Genomic DNA, 27,895 nt, shown 5'->3' on the forward strand with positions numbered 1-27,895 from the left:
AGGCATCACATTAAATTTAGGGAATTTCATCTTCCAAGTCTGTTTATACTGATGAGCCAGTTTTTGTCTCATTATGGCACAAACTGTTTATTTGTAAATAGAATAAATCTGGCTACTATGTAACAAACGTGAGTTGAATGACTACTTAGATAGCCTCACATTCTGAGACAGGGTGAGTTTGGGACCAGAAGTTCTAAGGAGTGGTCCTTTCAATGTGTGGGTGAAGCTGTAAGGTGAGGGAGGCCAGTACAGTAAGAGTGGAAGCACTAAAAGGGGAGATCCGGCCATTACCGTGTCAGAGCGCTGGGGAGCTAAGGTGAACGGCTGTATTGGTCCCTTGTGGTTTCCTTGGGAGTGCAAGGTGTGGGCAGTCATCTTTAACCAGCATCCAGCAGCTCTGCAGAATGTGAGCTCCCAGCATGCTGATCGGGCATCCTCATGGCAAGTGTGAACGGGTCACTTGCCAAGAAACAGCCATGCTTTGGGATGAATACTTAGCTTTTACCTAAAGAAGCAGGCAGGGTGTGTTGGATGGTGCCTTTTAAACAGGAGGGCTGGAAGCTGAAACCAGAACATTCCATGGCAACTGGAGAAAGTTCTGAGGAAAGTGCAGTGAGAGCGGCAGGACCCCCCTCCCCCTGCCTAGAGGAGAGACAAAGAACAGGCAAGGAGGGAACTGAAATAGGAAGCAGGAACCATGTCAGGAGGCTGGGGACTAAAAGAAAGCAAATTAATAAACCACTGGGGGAAAGGCACACAACTGACCAAAGCCACTAGGAAAGATAAGCAAATTTCAGATTTTTTAACTGCTCTGTGTGTGTGCATGCAGCCTGGGCTACTATGTTTAAATATAGTCATCTTCCTCACTGTAGCAGCTACAGCTCTTGGGTCTGTGGCACACAGACAGACTTACAGAATGTGAACACTGTAGTTAGTATCTCTATAATACGCTGTGTTTGAGCTGGGTTTGTCAGCATTGGTACTGCTCAAACCACCTCAAATTTCTAAACATGTATGTTCATATCAGGGTGTGTGCATACATAATGCAGTAATAACAAGCTACCGGTAATATTCTGCCTGCAGAGTAGACAAACAGCACCTATCAAAAGCAGTAGAAATCTGGCGTACGGGCTGAGGGCACTGCGTGGCCTTAAGTGTTAATGTAATATTGCATTTTGGAAGTTGGAAGCTTGGTGCGCTCATTTGCACATCAGTACCCAGAATGCTTTTTCAGCTCCACCACTATTTAATTCAAGTGCTGGGTTCGAGCTCTTGGAAGGCTCTGTAGTTTCGTGATGCCCTCACATGCACTGAGTTCAGTATTTTCCACGGAATAGTTGAAGCGATGATACTAGATCGTGAATAGGTCACCCAAGGATTCTTAATTAGGCTTGATGTTACAAATGCAAAAAAAAAAGTGCCCTTCAACACTTTGGAAAGTGTTGGCTTTAACAAAACAAAGAACTCAGTTTTAGGAGTGTGTGTGTGTTTTGGGCGGGTGCGGGGGGAGGGATATTTCTTCAAAAGTAGAGAAAAACTATTCTTTGAGGCAGAAAGCAAATTTCAGCCGAAAATGAGTAACGATGCTGATGTTGAAATAGAAGCTCTTCATAGAGACCTGGAGCACAGAGGGAAGCTTCAGCACTCGGACAGTCCAGGCAGCCCCCGGCAGCGCCTTACCGGCGGTGCGGTCCGGAGCGGGTAACCCGGGCCTGGGGCGTGCAGAGCTGCGGTGCGCGGGCAGCACGGGGGTGCGCGGGCAGCACGAGGCTGCGCGGGGCACCGGAGTTTCCCCAACATGGAGGCAGGCGCTCGGGGCTGTGCAGTTGCCTGTGCCTCCCCGCAGCCCCCGGCCCGCTGGTACCGTTTCTCCCAACCGCTCCCGAGTGGAGGGCATTTTTGCACTTGAAGAATTCCCGGTGTACCCCTTCCCTCCCCCACAATGCCGGCGCCTCGCTCTTTTAGTCAGGCTGAGAGTTGAGCCTAGTGCGGGGGGGGGTGGGGGTGAGAAATGCGATGAAAGACCGGGGGGAGCTGCAGCCCCTGGCCCCTCTGGGATCGGCTCTCCTCAGGCGAGGCGAGGAGGTGGGGGCTGCTCTGCGCCTCTGCAGCTCCGGGAGGGTTTGCATTGGACGATTTGCGCCTGGGGAGGGGGAGAGGTTGCCTGCAGCCCCCCCCCCCCCCCCGGCCCCTCCTCCTCCTCCCCCCCCTCTCCGGCGGGAGGGGGGGCTGGGGGGCGAGCTGCAGCCCGGATATTTGGGGGAGGGGGCGAGCGCAGCCCCTCCGCCCCCGTGTGCCGCGGGCGGGGGCCTCGGTGCCGGCTCGGCATTGGAGGATAGGGGCTGGGGAAGGGGGAGACTGCAGCCCCCAGCCCCCGCGGGCGGGCGGGGTGGGGGCCGGCCTGCTGGCTCTGGCTGCTCTTGCATTGGCGGATGCGGGGAGGGAGGGGGGCAGGAAGCGGGGGGGCAGGGGGGAGCCCGAGTGGCTGGAGGGGGGGTCTCTATGAATAGGGTGGGGGTCTTCTCGGCCAAAGAAGAGAGGAAAGTTTGCGGCGCCGGTGGTGCGGGTGCAGCGAAGCGGGCGGGGCCCGGACCGGAGCCGGCGGCGGCGGCGCTTGGTCGGGGAGCAGCAGCCGGGGGGCCCCCGCTGGATTTTTGTAGGGGGGGGTGGTATCGCCCCCTCCTTCTCCTCCCCCCAGGGGTGAAAGTGCAAGAGGAAGTGCAGCCGCTGCCATCTTTCCTCCGCTCCAAACACACAGGGACGGACGGAGCCGGCAGCCCGGAGCCGCAGCCGCCGGAGCCCCCTCCCTCCCGGCTCGCTGCAGCCGCGCCGCGCACGCCCCTTCCCGCGGCGGCCTCCGCGGCCGCAGCGCCTCGTGGCGGCCGGGCCCGGGCGGAGCTCGCGCGCCGGCGGCCGCGGCGGCCCCGCGCGGCGCGCGCCCCTCCGCCGCCCGAGCCTTTTGTCTCGCCCCCCCCTGCAATCCCCTCGCGCTGTGCAGGGAGCGCAGCGCGCGCCGCCGCCGTCGGCCCGGCCAGGGGCGGGGAGGAGGAGGCGGCGCGCGCCGCCGGGCGGCCTGAGAGCGCGCGCCCCCTGCGGGCGCCAGCGGGGCGGCGCAGCCCCATGGAGCGGGTGAGCGAGGCCGCCGCCTGCGGCCCCTCGTCGGGCTGCTACACGTACCAGGTGAGCCGGCACAGCGCCGACATGCTGCACAGCCTCAACCAGCAGCGCAAGAACGGCGGCCGCTTCTGCGACGTGCTCCTGCGCGTGGGCGACGAGAGCTTCCCGGCGCACCGGGCGGTGTTGGCCGCTTGCAGCGAGTACTTCGAGTCGGTGTTCAGCGCGCAGCTGGGCGACGGGGCAGGTGGAGGCGGCGGCGGTGGCGCGGAGGGGGGCGCGACAGAGGCGGCGGCGGCCGGTGGGGCCACGGCGGCCGGCGGGGCGCCCGGGGGCGGGCGGGAGCTGGAGATGCACACCATCAGCTCCAAGGTGTTCGGAGACATCCTGGACTTCGCCTACACGTCTCGCATCGTGGTGCGGCTGGAGAGCTTCCCGGAGCTCATGACGGCCGCCAAGTTCCTGCTGATGCGCTCTGTGATTGACATCTGCCAGGAGGTCATCAAGCAGTCCAATGTGCAGCTCCTCGTGCCCCCCACGCGCCCCGACATTATGCTCTTCCGTCCGGGGGCTGCGGACCTCGGCTTCCCTCTTGACATGACCAATGGTGCCGCTTTGGCACCCAATGGCAACGGCATTGCTGGTATGCCTGAAGATGAGGCCACGCGGGCTGCGCTCACTGCTGCGCAGTCTTCCTTACCCGTTCTGCAGGGTGTGGACCGCCTGCCCATGGTGGCAGGACCTCTGTCCCCGCCGCTGCTGGCCTCACCCTTCCAGAATGTTGCTGCTAGTGCCCCCACTTTAAGCACCAAGAGGGGCAGAGGGCGTCCCCGTAAAGCCAATCTCTTGGACTCCATGATGTTTGGTACCCCAGGGGGCCTGCGAGAGGCTGGTATCCTGCCTTGTGGCCTCTGTGGAAAAGTATTTACGGATGCTAATCGTCTTCGGCAGCACGAGGCTCAACACGGGGTGACAAGTTTGCAGCTGGGCTACATAGACATCCCACCCCCGAGACTGGGTGAAAATGGTGTCCCTGGTCAGGATGACCCCGATGCACCCCGAAAAAGAAGCAGGACGAGGAAACAGGTGGCCTGTGAGATCTGTGGCAAGATTTTTCGGGACGTGTACCACCTGAATCGGCACAAGCTGTCACACTCTGGCGAGAAGCCTTACTCTTGTCCAGTGTGTGGCTTACGGTTCAAGCGGAAAGACAGGATGTCCTATCATGTTCGATCTCACGATGGCTCTGTGGGAAAGCCCTACATCTGCCAGAGCTGTGGAAAAGGCTTTTCCAGGTAAGAGAGTACTTACAAGGACCATAGACACAAACAGAGACCTAGGAAGTTGTCTTTCCTATCCCTTGGGAAACAAAAACAGTTTGTACTTAGGATAGTTTGACTGTTCCACTTTAAAATGTCTCGAGAAATGAGACTTCCATCATTTCCACTGGGATGCTATTCTGCAGTCTCTTGAAAGGGTTTAAAAGTAATTAAGATACAGAACTGGGAGTCAGCTGGCTTCTGGGTAACATTCCCAGCTTTGTCCCAGACTTGGTGTATGCGTGTCCTTGGGCAAATCAGCTAGTCTCTCCCTCAAATGACTCTTCTGCGAAATGGGTATTGAAGTAATTACCTACCTCACAAAAGTGTCCTGAGACTACTGATTTGCAGGTAGTTTGAAGGTGCTGTTGAAGTGCAAAATATTAATACATCTCAAGATTATTATTTTTCTCGTATCCATTTTAAATTTTCTTTTTCTTAACTTCCCTTCATTTCTCTTAGTTCGTAATGTTTTTTATCACCCAAATGTGAAGGAAGAGGTGAGATTTCAAAGGCTGCAGCATCAAGTATCTTTTAATACATGATCTTTGTGTCCTTTGGGTTTACATCCTTCTGAAGGGGATCCTGTTTCTGCCCTGCAACATACGTAAGATCTGTGCATTTAATGTTGCTGATTTTTTTTTTTTTGTTGTTGCTGTTTGTGGGAGTTAATTTAATAAGTAGTTTGATACACGTAGTCGTGTTAGTGGTATCTTATAGTCTGAGTTAATGAATTTGAAACTTCTTTCAGAAGTTTGATGCTCGCTTTGAGACTAGAAGTAGTGGGGGGAGGGGGATGCTTATGCTGTATTACTTCTGTAGCAGCAGTCGCTTTTCTGCGGGAGTTGATTGCTCTAAGAGGAGGGAAGGAACTGAGATACGAAAAAGTATCAAAAGGCTACTAGGTTATATACATCGGTATTGTGCCCCTCTTAGTCCTCTTTTTGATAGAGGGACTTTTTGTTACTGAAATAAGTAAAGAAAACTTAGACACCCCCCCCCCCTTTTTTTTTTTAATCAGCAATAATTAGGGCTGCATCTTCGTAAGGACTGCAGATTTAATGATGGAAAGTCTTAAAATGAAAGTTTCATCTGTGGCTAGAAGTGAAGGTAGTTTTCTTATTATAGTGCTACCTGGGATCATCTGCCAACTTTCATTACTTCACACTTCAAAATTTCTGCTGTTGCTGTGTGAAAGGTTTTTGTCAACAAGGGAAAGTGAAAGATACATGTTTTCTCATTTTCCCCAGTAAGTTAATGCGAACAGGCAGAGGGAGTGCTGTTACAAAAGTAAACAATAAAAATGTCTGCATATCTTTGTAAAATCGAAGTATGAATGAAAAATAGAGACTCCTTCTTTAAGTTTCAGTATTCAGTCGTAGGAGCAGCCAAAGGAAGCTGGAAGCGCGATGTCTCGTTTCAGTATCCTTTCCTTCATCCAGTAGCGCAGCACGTGAGGTCGCTAGGCTTGAGGTACCTAGAAGGACCCCCAACCAGTCTTGCCGGTTACACTGCTTCAGCCCACTCGCTGGAGCATCAGGTTTAACAGCCTGACTGCAAAGTTCAGTCTATTTTCTGTCTGCAGTGCGTGAATTCCATCCCGTGCCCTCTCATTGGCGCAGCTGGAAAGTTGGGGGAGGAGAGGGTGGAGGACTTGTTTCCAAGCAGTTTTGGCCTCATACAATGAAAAGCTTTCTTCCCAGTAGGAGAAACTCCCACCAGGGAAATCTGCAGCTATTCAGCCCTCTCCTCTACAAAGCCGACTTTACTGATTGTGAAGAATGGTCTAACCTTTTTTTCAGTAATAATTTGCTCTTCCATTGCACCTTCTAGTTGGGACCTTCAGAGCACTTTATTTGTATCAGTGCAGTCTCCGTGCCAAGTTGTGAGTTAGGATAGAATTTTTTTCTCTTGCTGGTGGAAAACGTGACACCACAACAGAGTTTAGAGTCGGTCTTTCTGCACAGAGGTCCTTAAATTTGTCGTCTTACATCTGTGTTTGGGACATAAACCAAAAGGATCTGATTTTTCAAATATTCAGCAACTGTAAATCGAAGTGCACTGGTTGTCAAGATCTAAATAGGATTTTGGAAAGGGACGTACAGGCTTGAAAACTGTAGCTTGTATTTCCTGTTTTCTCTGATCATTCGGTCATAATTTCTTCCTGAGAAAATGCTGCCTTTTTAGCAAGTTGGAGAGGGTACTTATCCAGGTAGAGTCCCAATTGTTGGTGATCTGGTTCTTGGAAAGTTAAATATCACTATATTTGTAATAGATCCACCACTGGGATCTTTTTCTTTTTTTTTTTCTTTTTTTTTTTTTTGTTAAAATTTTATGTTTATTTTTAGTTTTTGTTTTAAGTGTCCTTATGTGTGTTTTCTTTTAAGGCCAGACCACTTGAATGGACACATCAAACAGGTGCATACCTCAGAGAGACCTCACAAGTGTCAGGTAGGAGCTGGAGGGGTTTAGACTGGGTATGGGTAATCTTTGGCATTGTGTTTGTGTGTGCAGACAATTGCAAAGTATCAGTAAAAATACCTTGTATGTGTGAATTGGGATACTTGTTTGTAAATAAGTGTTCAACAGTGACAGCTGCTTTAAGTCCCTCCTGTCCCCCAGCCCCCTGTGTCATCTACAGCTTTGGTTCTCCTGCCTCCCTCCCCTTCTCCCAGATGTTCTTCCCTAATGCTTGATCCCAGCCTCACCCTGGATCTTTTACCCAGCCACCTTGCCCTGGGCTTAGAGTCAATGTCACCGATGATTCCCTGTGCCCCACCCCCACCTCCTTTTGTTTTTTTTTATTTTTTATTGTAGTTGCCAACAGGAGGCTCCAATGCTGACTTCATTTTTTTAGAATAATTTCAAATAAAATCGGTAAATTATCAAAACCTGCCAAGATACCCTCTTTTTTGTTGGCTTTTTTTGTTTGGTTGGTTTGGGTTTTTTTAATCACATAGCCTTCAGAACATTGCACTGAGCAAAATTGAAAGCTTTTTTTTATCCCAGGGAGAATATAAATAACAGCATCACAGTATCCTTTGTAATACAATGTCATAATGTTGTATTATTCATTAGGGTTTGAAAGATCAAATCAAGAAAGATCTTTTGTGATTAATTTGTAGAAAGATTTAAAAGGTGCCTGGAGGTATTAATTAAAACCAAAGTTGAGAATCAGCTTCCACTATCACCCACTGCCTTCACATCATTGTTGGGCAAATTCTGAGCGATTTGTTGGACTAAAAGTCACTATGCTTGGTCTCTGAAGAAAGATTTCTTTAATTATTTATTTAAAGAAAATTGGAGCAAGATCATTTTAATTTTCTTTGAAGACAGTGAAGGTTAGAGGATTTTTTTCTTCTGATTTTTTTTAACCGGATTTTATGAACCTAGTCAATCCTACATGACTGCTGCCTCCTGAGCTGCAATTTTTTCCCCATCTCGACACACCTCTCCTATGTTTCCTCCAAATTGTGCAAGTTTTGAAACATTTTGAAACTTTGATAATCCAGTGAACAGTTTTTCAGGCGTATAGAGCCATCTAAAGGTTTCCCTTGACCTCCATATGATCTGTGGAAGCCCAGCACCTTTGAAAATCAGGCCACATGGCCTTCACATTGATTTAACTGCATATCCTATATAAAGCCTTAGATTGGTTTAAGCTTCTTAAGATGATTTAGCGGTTATAGATTTATATAAATTGCAAATTTCCACTTACAAAAAGAATTCACAATTTGGGGATAGCAAGAGGTCTGGGTGGATGAACTGAAGATGACTATAAATTTTTTCCATAAACATTTATTTGCGTGCAAGTATGGAAATGAATACTTAGATCCTAGCATAAACAGAAACACAGCAGTTTCTGCCAGATGATAGCAAGGGTTACTGAACGAACACCGTTTATGAATAACATTGATAGGCATGAATTGTCCTTTGCCAACTGATGCCTGATTTTTTTTTATAGTTTGCTGATTGATTTAAGAATATTAAATATAAAATCTGTGTCAGTCAGAGGATACATGAAGAGCTAGAAAGGAAAGAAATACGGAAGGTTGTCCAGGCAAGCTCAACTCCGTCTCCTTGCAGACATGTTATTGTGTGATAGCAGTTTCTAATAACAGTCTTTCTCACTGTGTGTTGTCTAAAGTGCCATAATGCTGTATGCACCGTTCATTTTAGTTAAAAAAGTATAGGCTATAGGTTACAAGCATCAGGACAGTCGAGTTTGTCATTCAGGCTTGGTTTGTTCTTGATTTTTGAATGCTTAACTCTGCAAAGTTAATTTTTTATGAATCTTAAGGTGTAGAAAGTTTGTTAAAGAGCTGTTATGTGTCTTTGCAAAAAATACTTCATAATATCCTGTCAGATTTAGAAAATCTTCTGAAGTATGTACAGATCTGATACACATGGTACAAACCTCAGAAGAGATGCTATCACACTGAAAATGTGTTTCAAATCCAAAAGCTAATGTATAAATTAATAAGGTTCTCCTTGTGATTATTTCAATACCAGTAACACTTCTGTTCCATGACGTGTATCTAAACACAGAATCTGGCCAATAAGAAGGAAAATAGCTTAATATTAGCATGTTGTTTCCCCATTTTCCATTGATTTTGTTTGGCAAATTAGCTCCCCGTGAGGGTAGCCTGAACAGCATTGAGCATCGTTTTTTGAATCTGTTGAGTTCCTGTTGAAAATTCCTGTTATTGTCATGCTTTGTGCTTTGTTTATGTTTACTGCAAAGAGAATTACTTTGTCAGTAAACAGAAAAGCTTTCCAGAATCCTCTATTGTAGTGGCATTCTTGGAAGTTGTGCTCTGTTACGATTTGAACAGAATCCACTGGCCATTTACCTGAGCCATCATATATCTTTGCAAACTGGTGGATATGTAATGTTTTGTTTATGTGGCATCATGGTACGTTTTGGACGACCAAAACAAAAGCATGAAGGTGTCAACCCAACTTCAGAGTAAATAAAATGAAACTGTGAGAAGCAGGACAATTGTAAGCCGAACATCACTGCAACAGCTATAGTTTTCAGTGCTCAGCATGTAAACGTGCACTCACCCCTCTAAAATAATGGCTGTGCTTCAAAGATCTTTGAAAAACTATCCAAAGTTCCAGCACCTGTAGCACCTGATGCCAGACAAAGATGTGATTCCAGCTTTTTCATTGCCATTCAAATAGACTCGTTATAGGGGAGGCCTCCACAGAGCCAAGGCAGCTGAGAAATCGGATCCAAGAAGTTGCTTTGGTGTCCAGACAAGACACCAAGTGGCACGCTGGATCTTTTCCTCTTTTCCCCTGGATTGTAGCACTGGTGATGATTTTTTTTTTTTTTTTTTTTTTTAATCTGACAGTTGAGTTCTGGATGTAGAAGAAGGGGTAAGTCAGTTTTCTGGCCATAATGAGATAGATCAGTTTGCTGACTCGTCATGGGAAGGGGTGAAGCTGGGGTTTTGGCTTTTGAGTGTGAATGGTATGAAAGTTAGGCTGCAGTTTGGGAGGAAATGGTGATCTGAAAATCTGTGGACGGGAAAGAACAAAGGGAGAAAACAGAAGTTTGCACTCCTTTTCAGAGACAAGAGACAGATTGTTCTTCTGGCAATTTAAATAAGAAAGAGAAAAATGCAGGTTAAATTGAAGCACAGCTTTTGACAAAGAAAAAGATTTATTTAAGTAAACCTAAAATTGGCATCCCAAGTCCAGTGCTTTTCCCATTGATTTCAATGCAGAATGAGTTTCTTCCTGTCCTAATTTCTCTTACTTCCTGCCTATTAGCAGGAAAATGGCAGCCACCATGGAATAAGCTCAGAGACATCCACATCCATAGGAAAGTTGAAACTTCAAGAGGTATTTCTTAAACAATGTTTTTTAAACTTTATATATATTCTTTTTGATCTATTTATATACCTGTGCAATGTTTGATAGGAAAGCACTGGAGAGTTTTCTTCTGTGATTAACAATTAATGATAAATACTTAGCGCTCATTTAGCACTTCACATCTTTTGTAAAATAAAACTTTTTTTTTTCTCTATACCTTTTATAAATATTAACTATTTGAATATTAACTTTGGGGTTTTCTTTAAACCTAGTCTTTTCTCCCATTGTTATGATTCAGCTAAACTGGTTCTTGCTTTCTCCACTGGACTTAATTTTTTTTAAGCTTCTTTGCAGATATATTTACTATATAGCTTATCCAAAGGTGAACTTTGCACAACTCAGCAGCAAGAGTGAGAAATCAAACACAGAAATGATTATATTGCCTTTCCCTAAGCTTTCAACCTGATAAGTTCAATATGGGACAGATACGGTTTTACTTCTGGCATCCCTGTATTTATGTGATTTGTCTCTGGTCTGCTTCATCAACTAATGCACTCCCAATGCTTTTGTATAGATGCTTACTGTGGCTCAGTATTTTTAGACTTATTGATGATGGATCTCTTGGCTGTCATCCTTGATTATCTAGTTACATATCTTTAGTTGATATTCAACAGATTGATTAGTATCAGTGCTGGAGTCCTGCCTTAAATGAGTGTTTACCTCTAAGAACATTTTAGTAAGTGAAAGCTGCACCTGTTTTGCTCAGCGCTGTGTACTGAGATTCCAAATGAAGAGAAATCTTTCATGTTCAAGAGTTTGCCTCTTAGGATTTACTACTTGTAATTTATTATTCTTTGTCTGGTGAGCTTAGTTTAACTGTGTGTATCACAGAAATCCAGATAATGTTACTGTTGTCTTTTTAAGTTCATTAAGCCCTAATCCTCTGAGGTGCTAAGTCTTGTACTTGCTGCAAAGTAGCCTCAGCTCAATGGGCGTTTACCATACTTAAGCATCTCTAGGCTCGACTGAGTGTAAAGCCTGTTGAAATTGATAGGTACTTTTCAGCTGCCTTCAATGTTTTTTTGGATTAAGCTCTTGATTGACTAAAATATATAAAAGAATATGGGTTATCCTCTTCCGTATTATCAGTTTCACTTACTTGAAGTTATAATTCTGGAATTTTACTCAGATTGTTACTTTAAGACGTCTATATTGAAACAGTCGTTTAATTACACACTGATACTTGAAAAAACAGAGAATATATCCAGTTCCAAAGTCACTTAGTAGCCTCCTATTATCTCTCAGGGGGTTCTGGTTATACATCTTCAAACTATGTTATTTTATGTAAAGGTGGTATAAACAAAACACTGTACACTCTTGAATGTCACTGTTGCCCACTTGGTCTGGTCATTCTAATGTATGTTTGCTTTTGTTTTTCCTTTCGCATTTGTGAGCAATGGTTTCAGACTATATCTTTAATAACTTGTACAGTGTATTGCTGGTGATTTATTTTCCTTCACACGTTAGAGATAGTGCAAGCCTTTCAGAAGAACTGGCAGGCTGTTACAATAGGCTATATACATAGTCTGCATGCCTGCCAATTGCTATGATTATAAAAGTGGGAGGAAGACTTCACTCATCATACGGATTACATCTGGGAAGCGGGCAAGTAGAATCAATATTATGTTACAACAAATCCAGCTTGTTTCATGGTAGTAAGTGCAATATGATACCTTGATCAGGGGTAAGTTATAAACAGATTACAGTGTCATGCAGTTATTTTGATACCTGCGCAGTTCTGAGGCTTCACTTCTACAATTTGTCTGGGCTGCTACTGTGGATACCATGATGGCTCTTTTACTGTCTTTAGTCATATTCTCATCCCAGCCAATTCTCCGATGCTTGCTTCGTATGTCTTTGTATACTCCAGAGGGTTTCTGTGGACTGAAGTTAGATTGATCAGATCAAAAAGTAAAATTTAGGAAGATGGCAGGACATTCTGGGTGGTCTAAAGTGATTGTAATGGCTCAGTGAAATTGCAGAACTTACTGTAAATGAAATGGTTTGTGCTATTTCTTTCATTAAATAGTCCTTAAAGTTTTAGTATCTTCATCCGCAGAGAGGAACCAAGGCCTTAGAACTCTATCTTGATTTAAGTTTTACTATCTGTAGTATGTTAGAGCTGTTTTCTTGCTTTCTTAATTCTTTCAAGTAGTAACATCACATCTTACGTAGTGTGTTGGTGATCTGAATTTTTTCTTTGTGGGAAAATGGCTTGTGCATCATGTCATTTGCATGTTTGCACAGGATCTAAGGTACTTAAGCTAAAGAATACTAAATATATTTGACAGTATCAGTGCTTTTAGCAGAGTTGGTGAGTCACATGGTTCTCATTATACCTGCAGACTTGTAATGCTTCCTTTGCCACTCGTGACCGACTGCGCTCACACCTAGCATGTCATGAAGACAAAGTTCCATGCCAGGTGTGTGGGAAGTACTTGCGAGCAGCATATATGGCAGATCATTTGAAGAAACATAGTGAAGGACCAAGCAATTTCTGCACTATCTGTAATAGAGGTAATGAAGAAACCATTTTTTTATTTCTGTGGGGTGGGACAGCACTTGAGGGAAGCTGTAAAGCTACATGACTCTGTCTGCAACAGGAGGAGATTATACCATATATGTGTACATATTCTCTGTTTTCGTTATTGAATACTTAACCTTGAAACCGATGGAGCTGTAGGTCTGGCCTTTTTACATGGCTGATAGTTCCTGAAGAAATTCAGTTTAAATCTGAAGCAAATTGTTTCTAGACAGTTATAAGAATTGTATTTGCTAAATAGCCAGATCTCTATACAATAACCATTATATGTTGCCTTGCTACTATTCACAATATACCTTTTCTGTACTTGGTTAGTCTTAAATCTGTGTAATCAGTTTGGAAGAAGAGTCACTGAAATACACACCAAGTTGAAAATTATACACTGCACATAAAAAAATCTACATTATTGCCAGTCTTGCTTAACCTCCTGGTGCAGCAGTAGTCAAGCTGCTTCTCCCTCTTAACACAATAAATTACTTTGTATTAACGTACATTTCTGAAACAGGTTTTGTGAAGAGCACTAGAAATGTGCTTTACCATTTTTTTTGTACAAATACAGCTTTTCATAGAATTACAGGATATCTGAAGTTGGAAGGGACCTGAGTCCAGCTCCCTGCTCCTCACAGGGCTGCTAAATCTAAACCACGTGACTAAGAGCTTTTCAAGATTTTCTATCTGTTTGTGGTTCTCTTTGGTTGGAGAGAGTTGTAAATTTAGGCTTTGTGGGATGTAAGGCAAGCTGGAAAAATAATTTTGACTTATTGGTGTCCTTTTTATTTAATGATTAGTACACAACTTGAAACTATATTATTGGCTCACACAGTCATATATACCTAGTAAGTGTAGGAAGAGGTTGCTGCTGTGTTTTGGGATCTTGGTTGTTTTTTTTTTTTTATGAGTCTGGTTTTTCATGATGTATGTTCCCTTTTCTAATTTAAGAGAGGTGAAATCTTTTGAGAGAATAAAGCTGTTCGGTATTTAATGTGAGGACTGTACAGGGAGCTTTTGGATGACTGGGAGCTGATGAATAATCAGAGACATTAAATTGCAAGGGAGGTATTTCCAGCAGTTGAACTGTCTGTTAGGTCCTGAAAGTGGTGTGAACGGTTTGAGTGGAAAAGGCGTCTGGGTAGAAAATGTTCAGGCTCTGAAGCTCCAGGTTGATGGTATGAAGTGAAGCTTGGCCTCCTTTTCAGCTGAAGGTCTGTCTTCTGAAAAACTGCTTAAGCTTATCCCGATTCTTTTTCTGGTAACGACATGGAAGATGCTATCCAAGATTCAGGTGCTGTCCTGCTCTCCTTCAGTGGAACATGGTGCCAAACAGAAACTCATATGGGTTAGAATTGTCTTGTTTCCAAGATTTGTAACCTTGGGTTTCAACTTAACTACCACTGGATGTCACTGCAGCTCTTTCAAAATTCAGCCACCATGACAAAGACAGATCCGGCATTCAAACAATGAAATGACTAAATGGTTTATTCACATTTTGCACGTTTAAATGTGCAGTGGGAATTTGAATAAAACACACACTTCTCTGTAGAAGGCTAGGGAACCTGTTGTTCAGCAAACTTTAAGCGACTACCTTCTTCTTACACTTTGTGTATTTCATATGTGTTGTCAGAATTCAGTTTGCTGTGAATTTCACTTTTCATCAGCACTTAGAAAACATAATTAATCTGGTGATCTAGTGTTAAATATGTACCCAGTATTAAAATTCATAGGAAAGGGAAGTTACAGACTGGATTTGTCAAACGATTGTGTTATGAACGTGTTGTTTTATGCTGTGAATTTTGATTTATAGATTTATGATCCATGACAGCAGAATTTTTAATCCAAAGTGTTCTAGAATCAAACTATAATGTTTATTGTTTTAAATAGATATTCTTTAAATTGTAGAGCCTGGCAAGATGAAGTATAGTGGAAAATTTCTGGATTAGAAACATCTATTTGGTAGGCATTGGTGCAGTCAGAAGCCAGCACTGTCCCCCCAGCTGTGATTGTGCTGTGGCTGTGGTGCCTGTGCAATGGGCTTTTGCTTTATTCTTCCCTCAGCTAACATGCTGGTGTATTTTTTTTATTGGAACGTAGCTAGTTCTGGCTATAGTAATTGTCAAAATCTGGGTATAGTAATAGTCAAGCATGAACGCTCAAGTTGCTTATACAGAGAATTTTGGAATTTGGCCCACCAAAAAAAAAAAGGTGGGTGAAAAGGTGCCTTACACAAGTGAACATGTCCTGGTGTTGAAAGCAGAGCTTAGGATCCCTCAGTTTATCCCATCAGACCGAAGGCTTTTCTGTAGAACTTAATCAAGTGTCTCGTGTTCTTTTAAAGGTTTAATGGGTTTAGGAGATGGGGAACTCGGTACCTGACTGAAAGCAATACCCACTGATTTGCCTTGTCATGTGGGTACCCTTTTGCTGATTTTATTTATTTATTTATTTTACAAAATGAGAGTATAATGTCAAAAAACTATCATCTGTGATTTGTTGTTTTTTCCAGGTTATGTTCTTACTTAGGGTCTTTTTGCTTGGAGTAATTATGGAAGAACTTAAATCTTTTTAAATCAGGAAAGTTGTGCAATGTGTTTGGGTTTTTTTCTGGGGTTTTCTGGGGGGGGGGGGGTTTGTATGGTTTTTTTTAAGGATTGATCTAAAATGTGCTTATGAACACTAATCCTCAATCCTCACTTTTTAAGACAAAATCTCTAATCAGTTTAAATAAAAAAGTCCTGCTTCTGCTTTGGTGTTACATAATCTTGTATTACCATCATTAGGAGCTTCATTTGCTTGTGTTGGCTTTTTCATAGAACTTAAGAGATTAATGACTTTGGCAAGTCTGGAACTGGTACTTTGTGATAACGTGTGCAACTTGGAAGATTCAGTTTCTGTTTCAGGCACATGCACGTTGTTTCACAGAAACCAAATGAATTAGGGGAAGGGTGAATATTCCAATCCTGAGTCAGATGGATTGTTTTTTTTTAAATAAGGTGAATTCTTGTGGATGGTGAATTTCATGGTGGATACAGAGTTGATTAAAGCAGGACGCGTTCTCTGCATGTTCCAGCTAAATCCAAATTAGAATTTTTGAAAAAGGAGCATCCTGCAATTATTTCTATAGTCTGTCTTCTTACAGATGTTACCTAAGAGATCAAGGGATAGGTCCCATTTATATAAAGCAGATAGTTTCCTCTCTGTGCATGTTTTTAATGTCAGTTTCTCTGGTATGAAGAAATAATCGACTGCAAAGCTGAAATATGTTTATGGGTAAAGCCATAAATACATCGCTGCTTTGAAAAATTCTGCCACTTTATCCTCTGCATTAGCCTGACTTTGTTATTAAAGAGATTTTTAAAAGTAAAGGATTATTGTCTATGAATCTCCCATCTTCCTAGGACAGGCATTCATAATTAAGGTCTGGTGGGAAAAAAAAAAAAAAGGCCAGCACTAAGTGCTTCAGAAAAAGGATAAAACCAAAACAAAAAAATCTCACTTTAAAGAGCTTCCTATGAAGCAGCTGGCATTCTTACTGCTTTGATGGAAGTTGATGACTCACATGTTCATCTGCCAAGTGCATAAAGGGGAGCTAACACACTTTGCAGGCAGTTTTCATTATGTAAAACAATGTACTCTACAAATAGAATTGCAGAGTTCAGGAAAAATACTGTATAGCAGAGATTATAACTTAAGATTTTCCTGTGTCCCTAGCTGCATAGAAAAACACTGAATACCTCTATGTAGTCCTCTTGTAATGGTTGGCAGTGAGATTTTAATACATTGCTACATAAAGAGGCTCATCTCAGCATGCATGTGGCTATTAGATACATGCATGAAAGAAGGGAAGTACCTTGTACGTGGAATTATCACTGTTATATCTGTGCATTATGTCCTTTTCTCTACCCACCAAACACTGTTGCTTTCCATATCTACAGTGAATTTTTGGTATCTGGAAAAACTTACTCTCTTGTGGCCCAGTGAGATTTTCAGTGCAGCGGTTTGTATCTGAGGGTAGGTCTTGAATTATTTCAGAGGATAATAACTGTTTATTAATACCCTGAATGACTTGGGCTAGGTGATTCTGCTCCGTTGTATTTTGAGAGTCATATGTTCTTGGTTTCTTCAGTTGTGATATATGTACTTTTCTGTACTTTTATCTTCAACTCGGGGGTCTACAGTAGCTATCTGTTGTTAGTTCTCGGCAGCCTGCCCTTTTTTCCCCCTTCAGCAGGTTGCTGTGGAGCTCTTGTCTTACTCTGCAGGTCATGTATACGTAATTCTTAATAACACCTGAATACTCTTTGATCCTAGCTGCTAAGAAAAGTCTGGGTAGAGGGATATTTGTTGAGTAGGCATAGGGAATTCTAGTGTAAAGCCATATTTGTTATTAAATTCAGCACCTGAAACTTAACAGCTGCTGTCAGAAAATCCACCCCAGGGAGGTGTGCCAGTATTGGTTTTACATCCTTCCTAATATATTACATATCATCAGATGTAAATGCAGTGGCATCACTGTAAAAATAGCTTTACGGTAGTATATCTATTCAGATTTGAAGTGAAGTGTTGGTATGAAAGTTCTCTTGCAAGGACTTGTGCTGTAAATGCTGTATCGGTTTGAAAAAAATCTCGGTCTCGGGTTTTCTCTATCCGGAAAGGGAACCTGGAACTCTGTGTCTGTGACGGTAAAACGTGTGTTGTGTTCTCAGGTGTTAAAGGGCAATGTTTCTTACATGAAAGTCCCATAATACTCTGTTCAAGATAGAATAGAAAATTAAGGTAGTTGTTGATGGGCTTACCCGTGTAGAAAGTCTTTAAAAGTCTGTCTTCCTTGTGCCTTGTATATGGTTCAAGTGTACTAGTACTAACTGCAAATCTTACTAAAATAGAATTTTAAAATACTCCAACATATATGTGACATAATTTATTTCATTAAAGCAAAAGGCCATACTCGTGAGACTTCAAAAACAGTTTTGAAAAGCACATGCACAAATGTGAAAAACTGTTGTTTGAAATATATGTTTTTAATTTCAGTGGTTTGGGCTTACAGATCAGAGCTAATAAAAATACTGACATTCCATTTTAAATTTTTGTTGTTAACTACGGAGAAAATAAATTTAGAATGAGCTAAATGGAGGAAATGTTTTTAAAAACATTACTGCAGAAATAAAAAGTATACCTTAAAAACTCAGTAGTTTTAGCTTTTTGTGTTCTAGGAGTCACTATAAATGCTAAAAACCTAAGGAGAAAGCACACTAAATACCAGAGGGGTGTTACCAAAATGGCATTCCATCAGATCTTGACAGCATAAAATAAACTGATTTGAACTATCTTCCAAATTATTATCAGATGATGAAGGCATTTTTAATTTAAATTAAGAAAGCACAAAAATGGTGAAGAGACATGAGTGCCTTTTCATGTCATGTCTCTTCTGCCCTTTTTTCCAGAAGTTTCATGTCATCTGATAGGTTTGCTTACATCTGATTTTTTTTCTCAAGGAGACTGCTCTTTCATCATGATTTCCAAAAAGCAAATGAAGTCTAGTGAAGGGTATGCATTGCATTCATTGCCTGAGTATGTCTAGGAATCCTGCTTGAGCATGCTGTAGATAACCAGAAATCAAGTTAGTATAATGGCAACTTTGTAATAGGGAGTAGGAGCAAGAGAAAGATTAAAAGAACAGGGAAGGCAGATGTGTGTCTTTGCTGGTGGCAGGATCTCATCTCCTTTTATCTTGTTTAGGTTTCTCCTCTGCCTCCTACTTAAAGGTCCATGTTAAAACCCACCACGGTGTTCCCCTTCCCCAGGTCTCCAGGCACCAGGAGTCCATCCCGAATGGGGGAGCAGCGTTCCACTGCGTCAGGACCTATGGCATCAAAGGCAAGAGACTCACTGCTCTGCACCTTGCTGCTCTGTGCAGAACTTTGTGTTGTGGGATGCTGGGCTGGGCATGAGAAAGGGGAGGGAGGAAGGACAGGGAAGATCCTGGAGAGAAGCTTAGGGAAATGCAGAGAAATGACATAGCATCACACAGTATGTAATATCTGCCCTTGGATAGGCCATTAAACAAGTCTGGGGGAAGGAGATGGACATGTAAGGGCGCGTGAATTTTTGGCAGCTTCTTTGATTTTAGAGATTGAAAAAAAGATGTGAGTTTGTCTTGACCATCTTCTTAAGAGCAGTCAGTATTTGCATTTTGCCTGAGGAGTGCAGATCCTTGATGGTTCCTTAGTCCCACTATGCTTGAATCTCATGTCAGTCAAACCATGTTTCTGATTTCTGATGAAGGAAGGGGGAGCTGCAGAATGCAGTTCATAGATTCCAGAGCAGTGAAAGCAATATTCATCCTCAGGCTGATGAGGAGCCATGCAACTATCTGTAGATAAACTTAAATGTTTTAATGCTGTTGTTGGGGAGGAGAGGTAGAGGGGGGTAATGGTACTGTTACTTTTTTGTTGTTGTTGTTTTTAACTTGCATTTAACTTCTGGGGGAAAAAAGAAAAAAGAAATTATTGTAAGAATAGCTAAAGAGTATTTAACTTCTGGATATGTAATGCTGTTTGTTAATCTGTGTAGACTAGCTTGCTTTTTGCTTCTTGGTTTGAGCTGTCAGTGTTCCTGGTCAAGCTGAATCATCAGAAAATTCTTCAAAATCATGGTTGTCCCCAAAAGTTATGGTTTTTCTTGCCCAAGAGAGCACACCGTGCTGGGTTAAATGAAGTCTGTGCCAGTGGAAAGCTACAATTTATAATTTTTTTCTGTTGAAGTCCTGATAGAGTTACTATAGAAGCCCTTTGGTTTTGGGTGGTGTGCTGACTTAACAAGAGATTTACTCCAGCTCAGCGGTGTATTGATTTCATGCATATCCTGTTTGGTTTGTAATGTCGAGTCCAGAGCAAATCTGTCTTTTGGGTTGTGCCAAGTGGTTCTTTGGTCTTTTAGAGTTAATAGTAGATACAGCTTATTTGTATTCAGAGACTTGTTTAGGGAGTATGTCTGGGTTTCCCACGCTCATTCGTATGCGCTGAGCAAAAAGTGTGGACAAACTTCCTTGGCATAACGCCAGAGGAGAATGGGGAACACTCCAAACATACCAATGGCTTTGCCAGGATCTGTATCCAAATGACTTAAAATAGTGTCTCTAACCTCTCTCCTGTTTCACACTACAGTATTTAAAGATGGAACAATTTTAGATTACGACAAGTTCACTTCTAGCAGCATTGCGCTTGTAAAAGAGTTCCTCAAGACTAGATGGAACTGCACTTCTTAAATTGCAGTAGCTCACTGCTGTTTTGTTGAGTATTTCCAGGTTTCTTCACATCTTGCTGCAGCCTGTTGCACTTCATTAGGTTTCTAGGCTCTCCCCCAAAGTATCAACAAAATTTCAGAAGCGTGGGAGTGTACAGTTAAAACCTCATCATTATGTCCATCCTTTTGCAGTGCCTGAGATATAAATGTTGTGAGACATCTTTGGGATTCAAAAAAGTATTATATGAACCACAGACCCATTATGGTTGCATTCAGTATTGTGACAAATCCATAATAAAAACCTGGATGTTGCTCTGATAGCAGCTGCGTGGTTTGTAAAGAGAACCTGTGGTCCAGGGCTTTAGAATATGAGGGACTGTGATGTTAAGTGTGTATCATTCTGTTGTGACAGGCATTAATGAAATCAGGTGGTAGCCAATATAATCTATTTTAATGCATGCCAAATACTTTTTTGGGCGAGGTAAGATTCTGAAAACTTTTCTCTTTTCTTTTTCCTGTAGAAGGCCAGAAATGTTCACATTCGGACCCGATTGAGAGTTCTGATTCATATGGAGACCTCTCTGACACCAGTGACCTCAAGACTCCTGAGAAACAGAGCACCAACGGGTCCTTCTCGTGTGACATGGCAGTCAGCAAAAACAAAATGGAGACCGAAGGAGAGAAGAAGTACCCTTGCCCTGAATGTGGCAGCTTTTTCAGATCAAAGTCTTATCTGAACAAACACATACAGAAAGTTCACGTCAGGGCCCTTGGTGGCCCATTGGGGGACCTTGGTCCTGCTCTAGGATCCCCCTTTTCACCCCAACAGAACATGTCTCTCCTGGAGTCATTTGGGTTTCAGATCGTCCAGTCAGCATTTGCATCATCCCTAGTGGATCCAGAGGTCGACCAGCAACCAATGGGGCCAGAGGGGAAATGAGATCAGTTTGATCTTAACAAAGCAAAGCAGCAGTCTGGCTATAATGATAAGATGCTGTGAATGAAAGAGGAAATAATGAAATTTGGTTCTATAGCTGAGAATTTTTTATTCATTTTAGCTTCCCTCTTTGTCTCATGCCCTACCCCACCTTTAAACCTTCACTGGGGAGAGGGAGAAAATGCTTCTTAGCTGATAAATTACAGAACATGGTGTCCTTGAATAGGAGACATGACCTAAAACACCAAACGTAGCTTTAGAGGCTGCTGCTGGTGTTTCATCATGATCTTCTAGAATAAACAAAAGTTGCCAGCACTGATTTAAGAGTTAGATAGTCTTAGTGAACGAGGCACCTGGGGAGCTACAGCTACAGGGAGCTATGCTTTTGTTCTCTCTCTCTGTTCCCCACCTTCCCTAACCTACCCCAGAAAAACAGTAAGTTTTAAAAGCAAACCCATTATTGTCCCATTATTGAATATAACATTAAGTAAAATGCCCCGTGGTACCTAGCAGGTTACAATGCAGTTGTCCTTTTAAAACCAGAAAAATTTAAAGAAGGTGAGAGAATTTGAACCCCTTCTGCCATTTGTGAGGCTGTGAGTGCTGCAGCAGGACTGAACTGCTGAGAAAAATCACCATTCAGAACAGGTTGTTTTTATTACTTTTAATCATTAAACTTGAGGTCAGGTTTTTAATTCTCTATTATATTTTTAGGACCTGTTGTAGTGAATTGCTACTGAAAAGCCAGTCTAAGGCAATACACAGAGCACTCTTAAAGCAGCAGTCACATTAGGGTTAGTATTAATTTTTTTTTAGATGTACCATAATTAATAACTTGGCTAGTTGATTGTTTTAAGTCTATGAAAGAAATAGTTTTATGAAAAAAAAAAAGAAAAAAAAAAAAGGAAGGAAAAATACCATTGCAGTCTGGTTGACTGGTGCTCATTTTTCTTGTGGGGACCTAGGGTATAAACACCATCAACTATCGGCTTAACACTATGTACCACTGACTTGTTTAGTGTGAATAAACCCAGGGGTTCACAGAGTGAATTTGATTTAATTGGATTGGACTCTATTAAAGAAGTTAGTATGTTACTTTGCATCCCCTCGTTTTGTCTGGTTTTTGAGCAATTTGGCCACCTGTCCAAAAGGTGTGCAAATGAGAACCAGTAAATAAGGCATTAATTCCACTCTGCACTGTACTGTATTCTCAGTGAGCTGGGCTTTTTGGCTACAGTTGTGCTCTCCTGATCTGCCTCTAGTCAGGTTTGCAAAAGCCAGTCTTACTTCTTTCTTTTCCAAAGAAGAAGAGTTTCTACTATAAGAAATGGGAATTGCAAACAGCATATCTCTGAAAAAGAATTGACTACAAAATGCAAAGAAGCTGGGCTCTAGGCTGTTGGAGGTTCCATTTAATCTGAAAATACCACTTGTGCAGAAATAATGTCCTTTCTTCATCCTCCCTCTCCTCCCATGTAACTTGCCATGGTCTGATGTACCAAATCCAGATATAAACGTTGTTTAACACAGGGTTAGGAGTTAGGAATACTCTGAGTTATAATTATGGTTCTGCTGTTGATGCTCAAGGTCACATAGAACAGCTTCCTGAATTTATTCCTTAATTTCCTGTCTGTGAAGAGTTTTCTCTACATCATAATTGTTGTGAGGGTTAACGAGCAAAGATTTAAGCAGTGGTCTGATAAACTCAGTTGCTCTGTGTACCGAATGTTTCTAGAAAGGCCACTCTGAAGAACCCAAGTCCCACACCAAACTTGAATTCTATGAAACAATAGCTGTCTCCGTCATTAATACAGTGCTGGAGTAGAAGAGACTGCCTCAGACCAGGACCTACATCCTCTGCAGGAGATACGTCTGTGTAAAATGTGAACATAGCCACAAACTGCTGTTGTGCTGCAACTTGTGTTGCCCAGGTGCTCCTAATTCAAACCCTGCAGCTAATGTGTAGCTGAAGTAAGACATATTCCTGTTTCATTTTTATGTTGGAATTATAGAGCCTTTTGTAATTATATGGATTTTGGAATGATGTTCTAAATTCTGCAGACTTAGAAGCCCCAGCTTCTCTCTTGTAAGAAGCTACTTTTTTGTACTTGCTTTCAAGTATTATAAACCAAGGATGAATAATCAATGGCTTTCTCTTTATAGCACCAGCACTTTCTAAATTGAGAGCATGTTGCAGTGGACTTGATGTTTTGCTATTAATCTGTGTTGGGAGACTGAAGGACATGTTCTTCTCCATTCATCTTCCCCCAGAATCACTGGAATAGGTATGAGTCTCATTTAAAGGGGAGGGCAAAAAACCAACCCCAAAACAAAGCCGCAGAGAAACCCACCTTCAAACTAAAGCTTCATGGAATTGCTATTGCTGTACTGGTAAGCTTGGCTGATGAGTAGAAACAGGACCTTTTGGAAAGGTGACAAAACATTTTAAAGTACCTGACAAATCTAGATCGTGCTGAGACAAACTTGTAAGCTGCCAAGCAGGTCAAGATAGAGCAGGCTTTCCAGTCAGCATAACAATTCATTGGGATTAGCAAATGCAACTGCAGTCACTCTGATTTACTGATAGCTCACATTTAAGCCACCAGGAAAATTTCTGTTGAATTGAGGCTGTATTCTGAAAGATACAAGAAGTTTGTGTCCCCGATGTTCCTATGTGCACTCAAAGAGGGTATCATAAAATCCAGCTCCAAAAGCCAAGTCCAAAATACAGGATATTTTCATCCTGTGTTTAGCTCCACTAACTTCAGTGTTACTAGGGCTTTGAATTTTGGCCGTGTGTATCAGAATTTTAATTTTGAACGCTACAGAATTTGTCCTGATGAAACAAATGAAAAGCCTTGAACTAAAAGATGCCTTCTAAAACACTAACTGTGCATTTTGCTTGTCAAAGAAAATGCTTACTAAGTTGTCATGAATACACTGAATGAAAGCTACTTACTTCTCAGTCTAGTGGACAGGGAAACAATTAGGCAGGAAGTTAACAATCCTAAAATGACAGTTCTAGATCATCCTAGTGTAAATGGGAGAGATTTGCACCAACACAAGAGACTGGTGCAGTCTAGTGCCAGCAGTAGGCTGGGCAGATCTTTTGCAGTGGTGTGTTTTCAGAGCTTTTTGCTTCTTTTGTGGGCATATTGTTCCATTCTGGATAGTAGTTTAATCTACATGCAAATTCTTTACATTCTGTACTTTGGCAAATGTCTGCTTCTCATAGAAGACATCCAAACAGAAAACAGCCTCATAAGTTCAGAGGTCAAAGGGAAGGACTTAACATGCCCAGAGCTGCAATTCGCTTGTTTCTGTTAAATTTTGAATTGGCATATCGGTGTATAGATAAAAATTCTCATTTGGGGCCAACCCTCCTTTCCTTACCGTTTTCTTTAGTGGGGCTGCAATCCAATGTTTGAGTCGGTGCACTTCTTTGTCTGGAAGGGAACTTCAGTTCATACAAATCTAGGTAATAAGAGCTGTAGTATTTTTTTGTTTTATAGGAGTTCCCTATACCCCTCAATTGAGGCTCAAACTATTGTGTATTGGGTGTGATGAAAGCATCTTCAACCATTTACAGTCTGAACATTAAAGATAGACAAGAAAGGAAGAGGTGCTTATAGATCAATGAGTGAAATAAAGATGAAGGACTAAAAACCGCTTGCATGCATGCTTAAGTGTTGTGTTGAATGTAGAGGCACAGACTTACGGTCAGGCTTCTTCTGTTGCCTGAATCCATCTTTATGTACTGTTAATCCACAACAAATGCAAGGTAAAGCAATTTAATGTGAATTTACTCCATACTGAGTTAAATTGATATTACTTTGCATTTGTCATGTGTTACCTGTGTGCAAACAGACTTACTAGTGTGGCTCACCTGATGCATGGTAACATGGTGCATGTGAGCTCTTAATCTTAAGTGATTTGCCCATGATGACGTGGGAAATTGACGGCAGAACCAGAAATTGAACACAGATTTTTCCTTCTCTCAATCCAGTGCCTTAACTGTAGTAGGGCAAAGTACTTTATGTCAGGGGGGCAGGGGGGGATTGATTTGGTTTTTAAAGCCTAGAACTATAAGATGGTGTGGAGTTGGTCTTCCTACCAATCTTTTGAATAATTACAAATGCCCAGTCACAATTTTAGACCCATGTGAGTGCCAGTGACTTAGGGAATATTTGCTATTTCCCATGTATTCCCTGAAATTAATGTTCCTCTCTCAGCTGCTGTCAGCAGTAAGGAATGACTTGAATAGAAGAGCTGTGTAACTGAATGTCTAACTCAACTAATGGAATTGATAGTATGAAAGCTAACCTAGATTTTGTAGGCTCTGTTGTAACTTTAGTGTCTTGTTTTTTCACTAAATCTTTGTTCCTAGAAATCACTATCTGAACTTATGTCTTGAGTCTGGAGTGGGGTACCACTTTCAGCTTTAATTTTTTTTAAGGTGCTTGCTTGAGGAAGTAGATGCCAAAGTAAACTTCAGAGAAACTCCAGACTTCAGTGTTAGAAGAATGAATGGAGAGCAAGAGCTCTCTTTGGGTTTCATGAGAGATAAATGGACAAAGTAAAAAAAAAAAATTAAAAAAAAAAATCTCTACCAAAATTTTAAGTAATAAACAGGAAAGTCTTTTCTTTATAACCCACAAAAATAATCAGATACTTTCATTTGTTCAGTGTGGCAGAAACTCTGAGAGCAAGTGCCAAATAAACCATGGAATATGTTGGCTTTTTCAGCGTTATGAGTATTTTAATGTGAATTAAGCCAGCTTTGTACTGTTCACCTTTTGCCTGGGCACAGTACCTGAGTTGTAATCAAATTGGAACATAAGCTCACAGTGAATCTCTGAGTTTATGCTCTCAGTTCCACCCCAGGGGACAAAACAAATGAGCAAAGAGGAGGGAAAAAAACAGTAGGAAAACTTAAAAGGGAGAACAGATTCTGGAAGATTCCCATGTCCCCTGAGAGAGTCCCATTTTTTATCCTGAACATCCTTTTCAAAACAAGATCCTTCAGCTGTTGTGAATGAGCCTTTGGGAATAGTTTTGGCTTTCAGCCTGATCTGCTGCTCCCTGTCCCTGTAAGAAGGCAGCGTGTTCTGGAGCACTGAGCCTGGGACCCAGTGGGACGCAGTGCTCCAGGGCTGCAGCCTGCGGCCACAGTCACTGTTGCGGAGTCAGCAGCAGCAACATTGGCATAATGTCTTCCTGCCTGCTCCCTTGGCACCTTCACCCTCCTCACATTCCTGTGCCAGTGTGGTACCTACTCAGATGTGTACAGCTCTGCAAATAACAGTGTTAGTAAAAAACCAGAGAACTATTTGGCTAGAAAGAAAAAAAAAACCCAAACAAACCACCAACCTAAAAATAGTTATGTGACATAACTGCAACATGGTGCAGAAACAGAAGCAGGAACCCTGGCTGTAAGGTGTTGTGGTGATAGCTGGAATGGTTAAAGGATGTTAGTGAAAACCCACAGTTGTTTGCTCTGTGGTAGTGGATAATGACTGCCTGTTTGTAAAGAATTAACACTTTGTGTCATCTCTAGCCTCTTCCTGTGTTTTGTTCCCATCTGTGAAATGAGATGATGATAACCCTTGGGTAAGAATGTTTCAAGATTTGGTTGATGTGCCAAGTTGAGCTGCACAATTGCGCTGCTGAACTCTGCTGCAAACTTTTGGCTTCAGTGACTTCAGGCATAATGCAAAGTTGAACAAACATTTGGCCACATCTTTCCTGAAAGGTGAAATATTTAAATTGATTTAAAGACTGCCTGGCACTATTGATCTGCTCTCAGGGTTTATGTGAATGAAGCTTTTCCTGAGTGGCCTCTCTACTTGTACTGCAATTTTGGAGACCTGGAAGTGCTCTGAGCTGAGATGTGCTGAAGGAAGGAGGTAACTGGTGCCTCACTGATGTTCCAGTGACTCCCTCCCAGCTCCTGGGTTCCATGTGGACCATGGGGTCACTTCATACAGCCACTGGCAGCTGTAAATGCTCTTGAGCTTCCTGCAGTCACATAGTGAGCTTGGGTAAGTGTTTTTACAATAAATCAGTCTCATGCTTGCTGATAGCTTTTTGGCTGCTGTGTCTACAAACTGGTGCCTTCTCCAGGCAATTTTTACATGCCCTCTGCAAAGTTATCAGACTGCTGGCTCTTAAAGAATCAACCAAGCCTTGCTCTTGGGCTCAGAATTTCTCTTCAGTACTGTTGTAATCTGAAAGTTTGCTGCAACTGGTGCAAGTACACAGTGTAAGAGAAAATGAAAGGCTGTTCTCAGATGTCCTGTAGAGTGAACAACTGAAACATGAGTGTGGGATGAGCCAGGAAACCTGGCGTTTTACCCTGGCTGCACGCCATATAGAAGAGACAGTGCCTTGGAAGGGAAGGAGCAGAAAAGTTTGCCATTGGCTCTGATGAATCCCAATCCTGCTTCTACTGAAGTTGTTGGGAATCCTCCCATTGTCTTCAGTGTGAGCAAGAAAGGATCTTAGGTGAGGATGGATGACTCTTTCCCTACTTGAATGAAGTCTCTTGCCTATTTATGGGCCTGCTTCTATTGAAACCGAGCCTGTTTTAGCCTTTTTGGGTTCTTAGGGACCTGTTTGTATAAAGCAACTTACCTACCTACCTATCTGGTTTTTTTTTTTTTTTTCTATTGTGTGTATTTTTTGTATGTTCTGTTGGAAGGTGAAGCCTCTGTAGAAGGGGATACAAAAACTGATTTTTAAATAGTAATAAACCAAAAGAGAATTAAACGCTGCAGGCTGCATGCATTCATTTCCTGGAGACGGAGACTAGAGACCATGAGTGCACAGAGAGGCAGCCTGTATTTCTCGTATCTCGAAATC

The 27,895-nt window shown here is 42.3% G+C and overlaps 1 protein-coding gene across 8 annotated transcripts; it reads left to right on the forward strand.

The window, feature by feature from the left end:
- Nucleotides 1-2,502: 2,502 nt before the first annotated feature.
- Nucleotides 2,503-27,802, forward strand: PATZ1 (POZ/BTB and AT hook containing zinc finger 1). 8 transcript variants are annotated; one of them, XM_055705367.1, is made up of 6 exons: nt 2,503-4,409; nt 6,821-6,884; nt 10,215-10,286; nt 12,662-12,833; nt 18,657-18,729; nt 20,619-20,786. In XM_055705367.1, exons 1-6 carry the CDS (start codon nt 2,503-2,505, stop codon nt 20,650-20,652), a joined length of 2,322 nt encoding a protein of 773 aa, XP_055561342.1. In that variant the 3' UTR covers nt 20,653-20,786. The 8 variants fall into 8 exon arrangements, 7 of the variants coding, with proteins under 7 accessions (XP_055561342.1, XP_055561351.1, XP_055561336.1 ...); XM_055705344.1 differs by having other exon boundaries at nt 2,508-4,409; nt 10,218-10,286; nt 18,592-18,729; nt 20,619-27,802; XM_055705339.1 differs by having other exon boundaries at nt 2,509-4,409; nt 18,592-18,729; nt 20,619-27,802.
- Nucleotides 27,803-27,895: the final 93 nt, after the last annotated feature.

This window comes from Falco cherrug, chromosome 1, assembly GCF_023634085.1.
Source record: "Falco cherrug isolate bFalChe1 chromosome 1, bFalChe1.pri, whole genome shotgun sequence".
NCBI classification, from domain to species: domain Eukaryota; kingdom Metazoa; phylum Chordata; class Aves; order Falconiformes; family Falconidae; genus Falco; species Falco cherrug.

Coding starts and splice junctions, on each gene's coding strand:
- PATZ1 (XM_055705367.1), top strand. CDS start 2,503: ATGAATAGGGTGGGGGTCTTCTCGGCCAAAGAAGAGAGGAAAGTTTGC. Junction 6,885..10,214: donor AGAGACCTCACAAGTGTCAG/GTAGGAGCTGGA, acceptor CCTGCCTATTAG/CAGGAAAATGGCAGCCACCA. Junction 10,287..12,661: donor GAAAGTTGAAACTTCAAGAG/GTATTTCTTAAA, acceptor TTATACCTGCAG/ACTTGTAATGCTTCCTTTGC.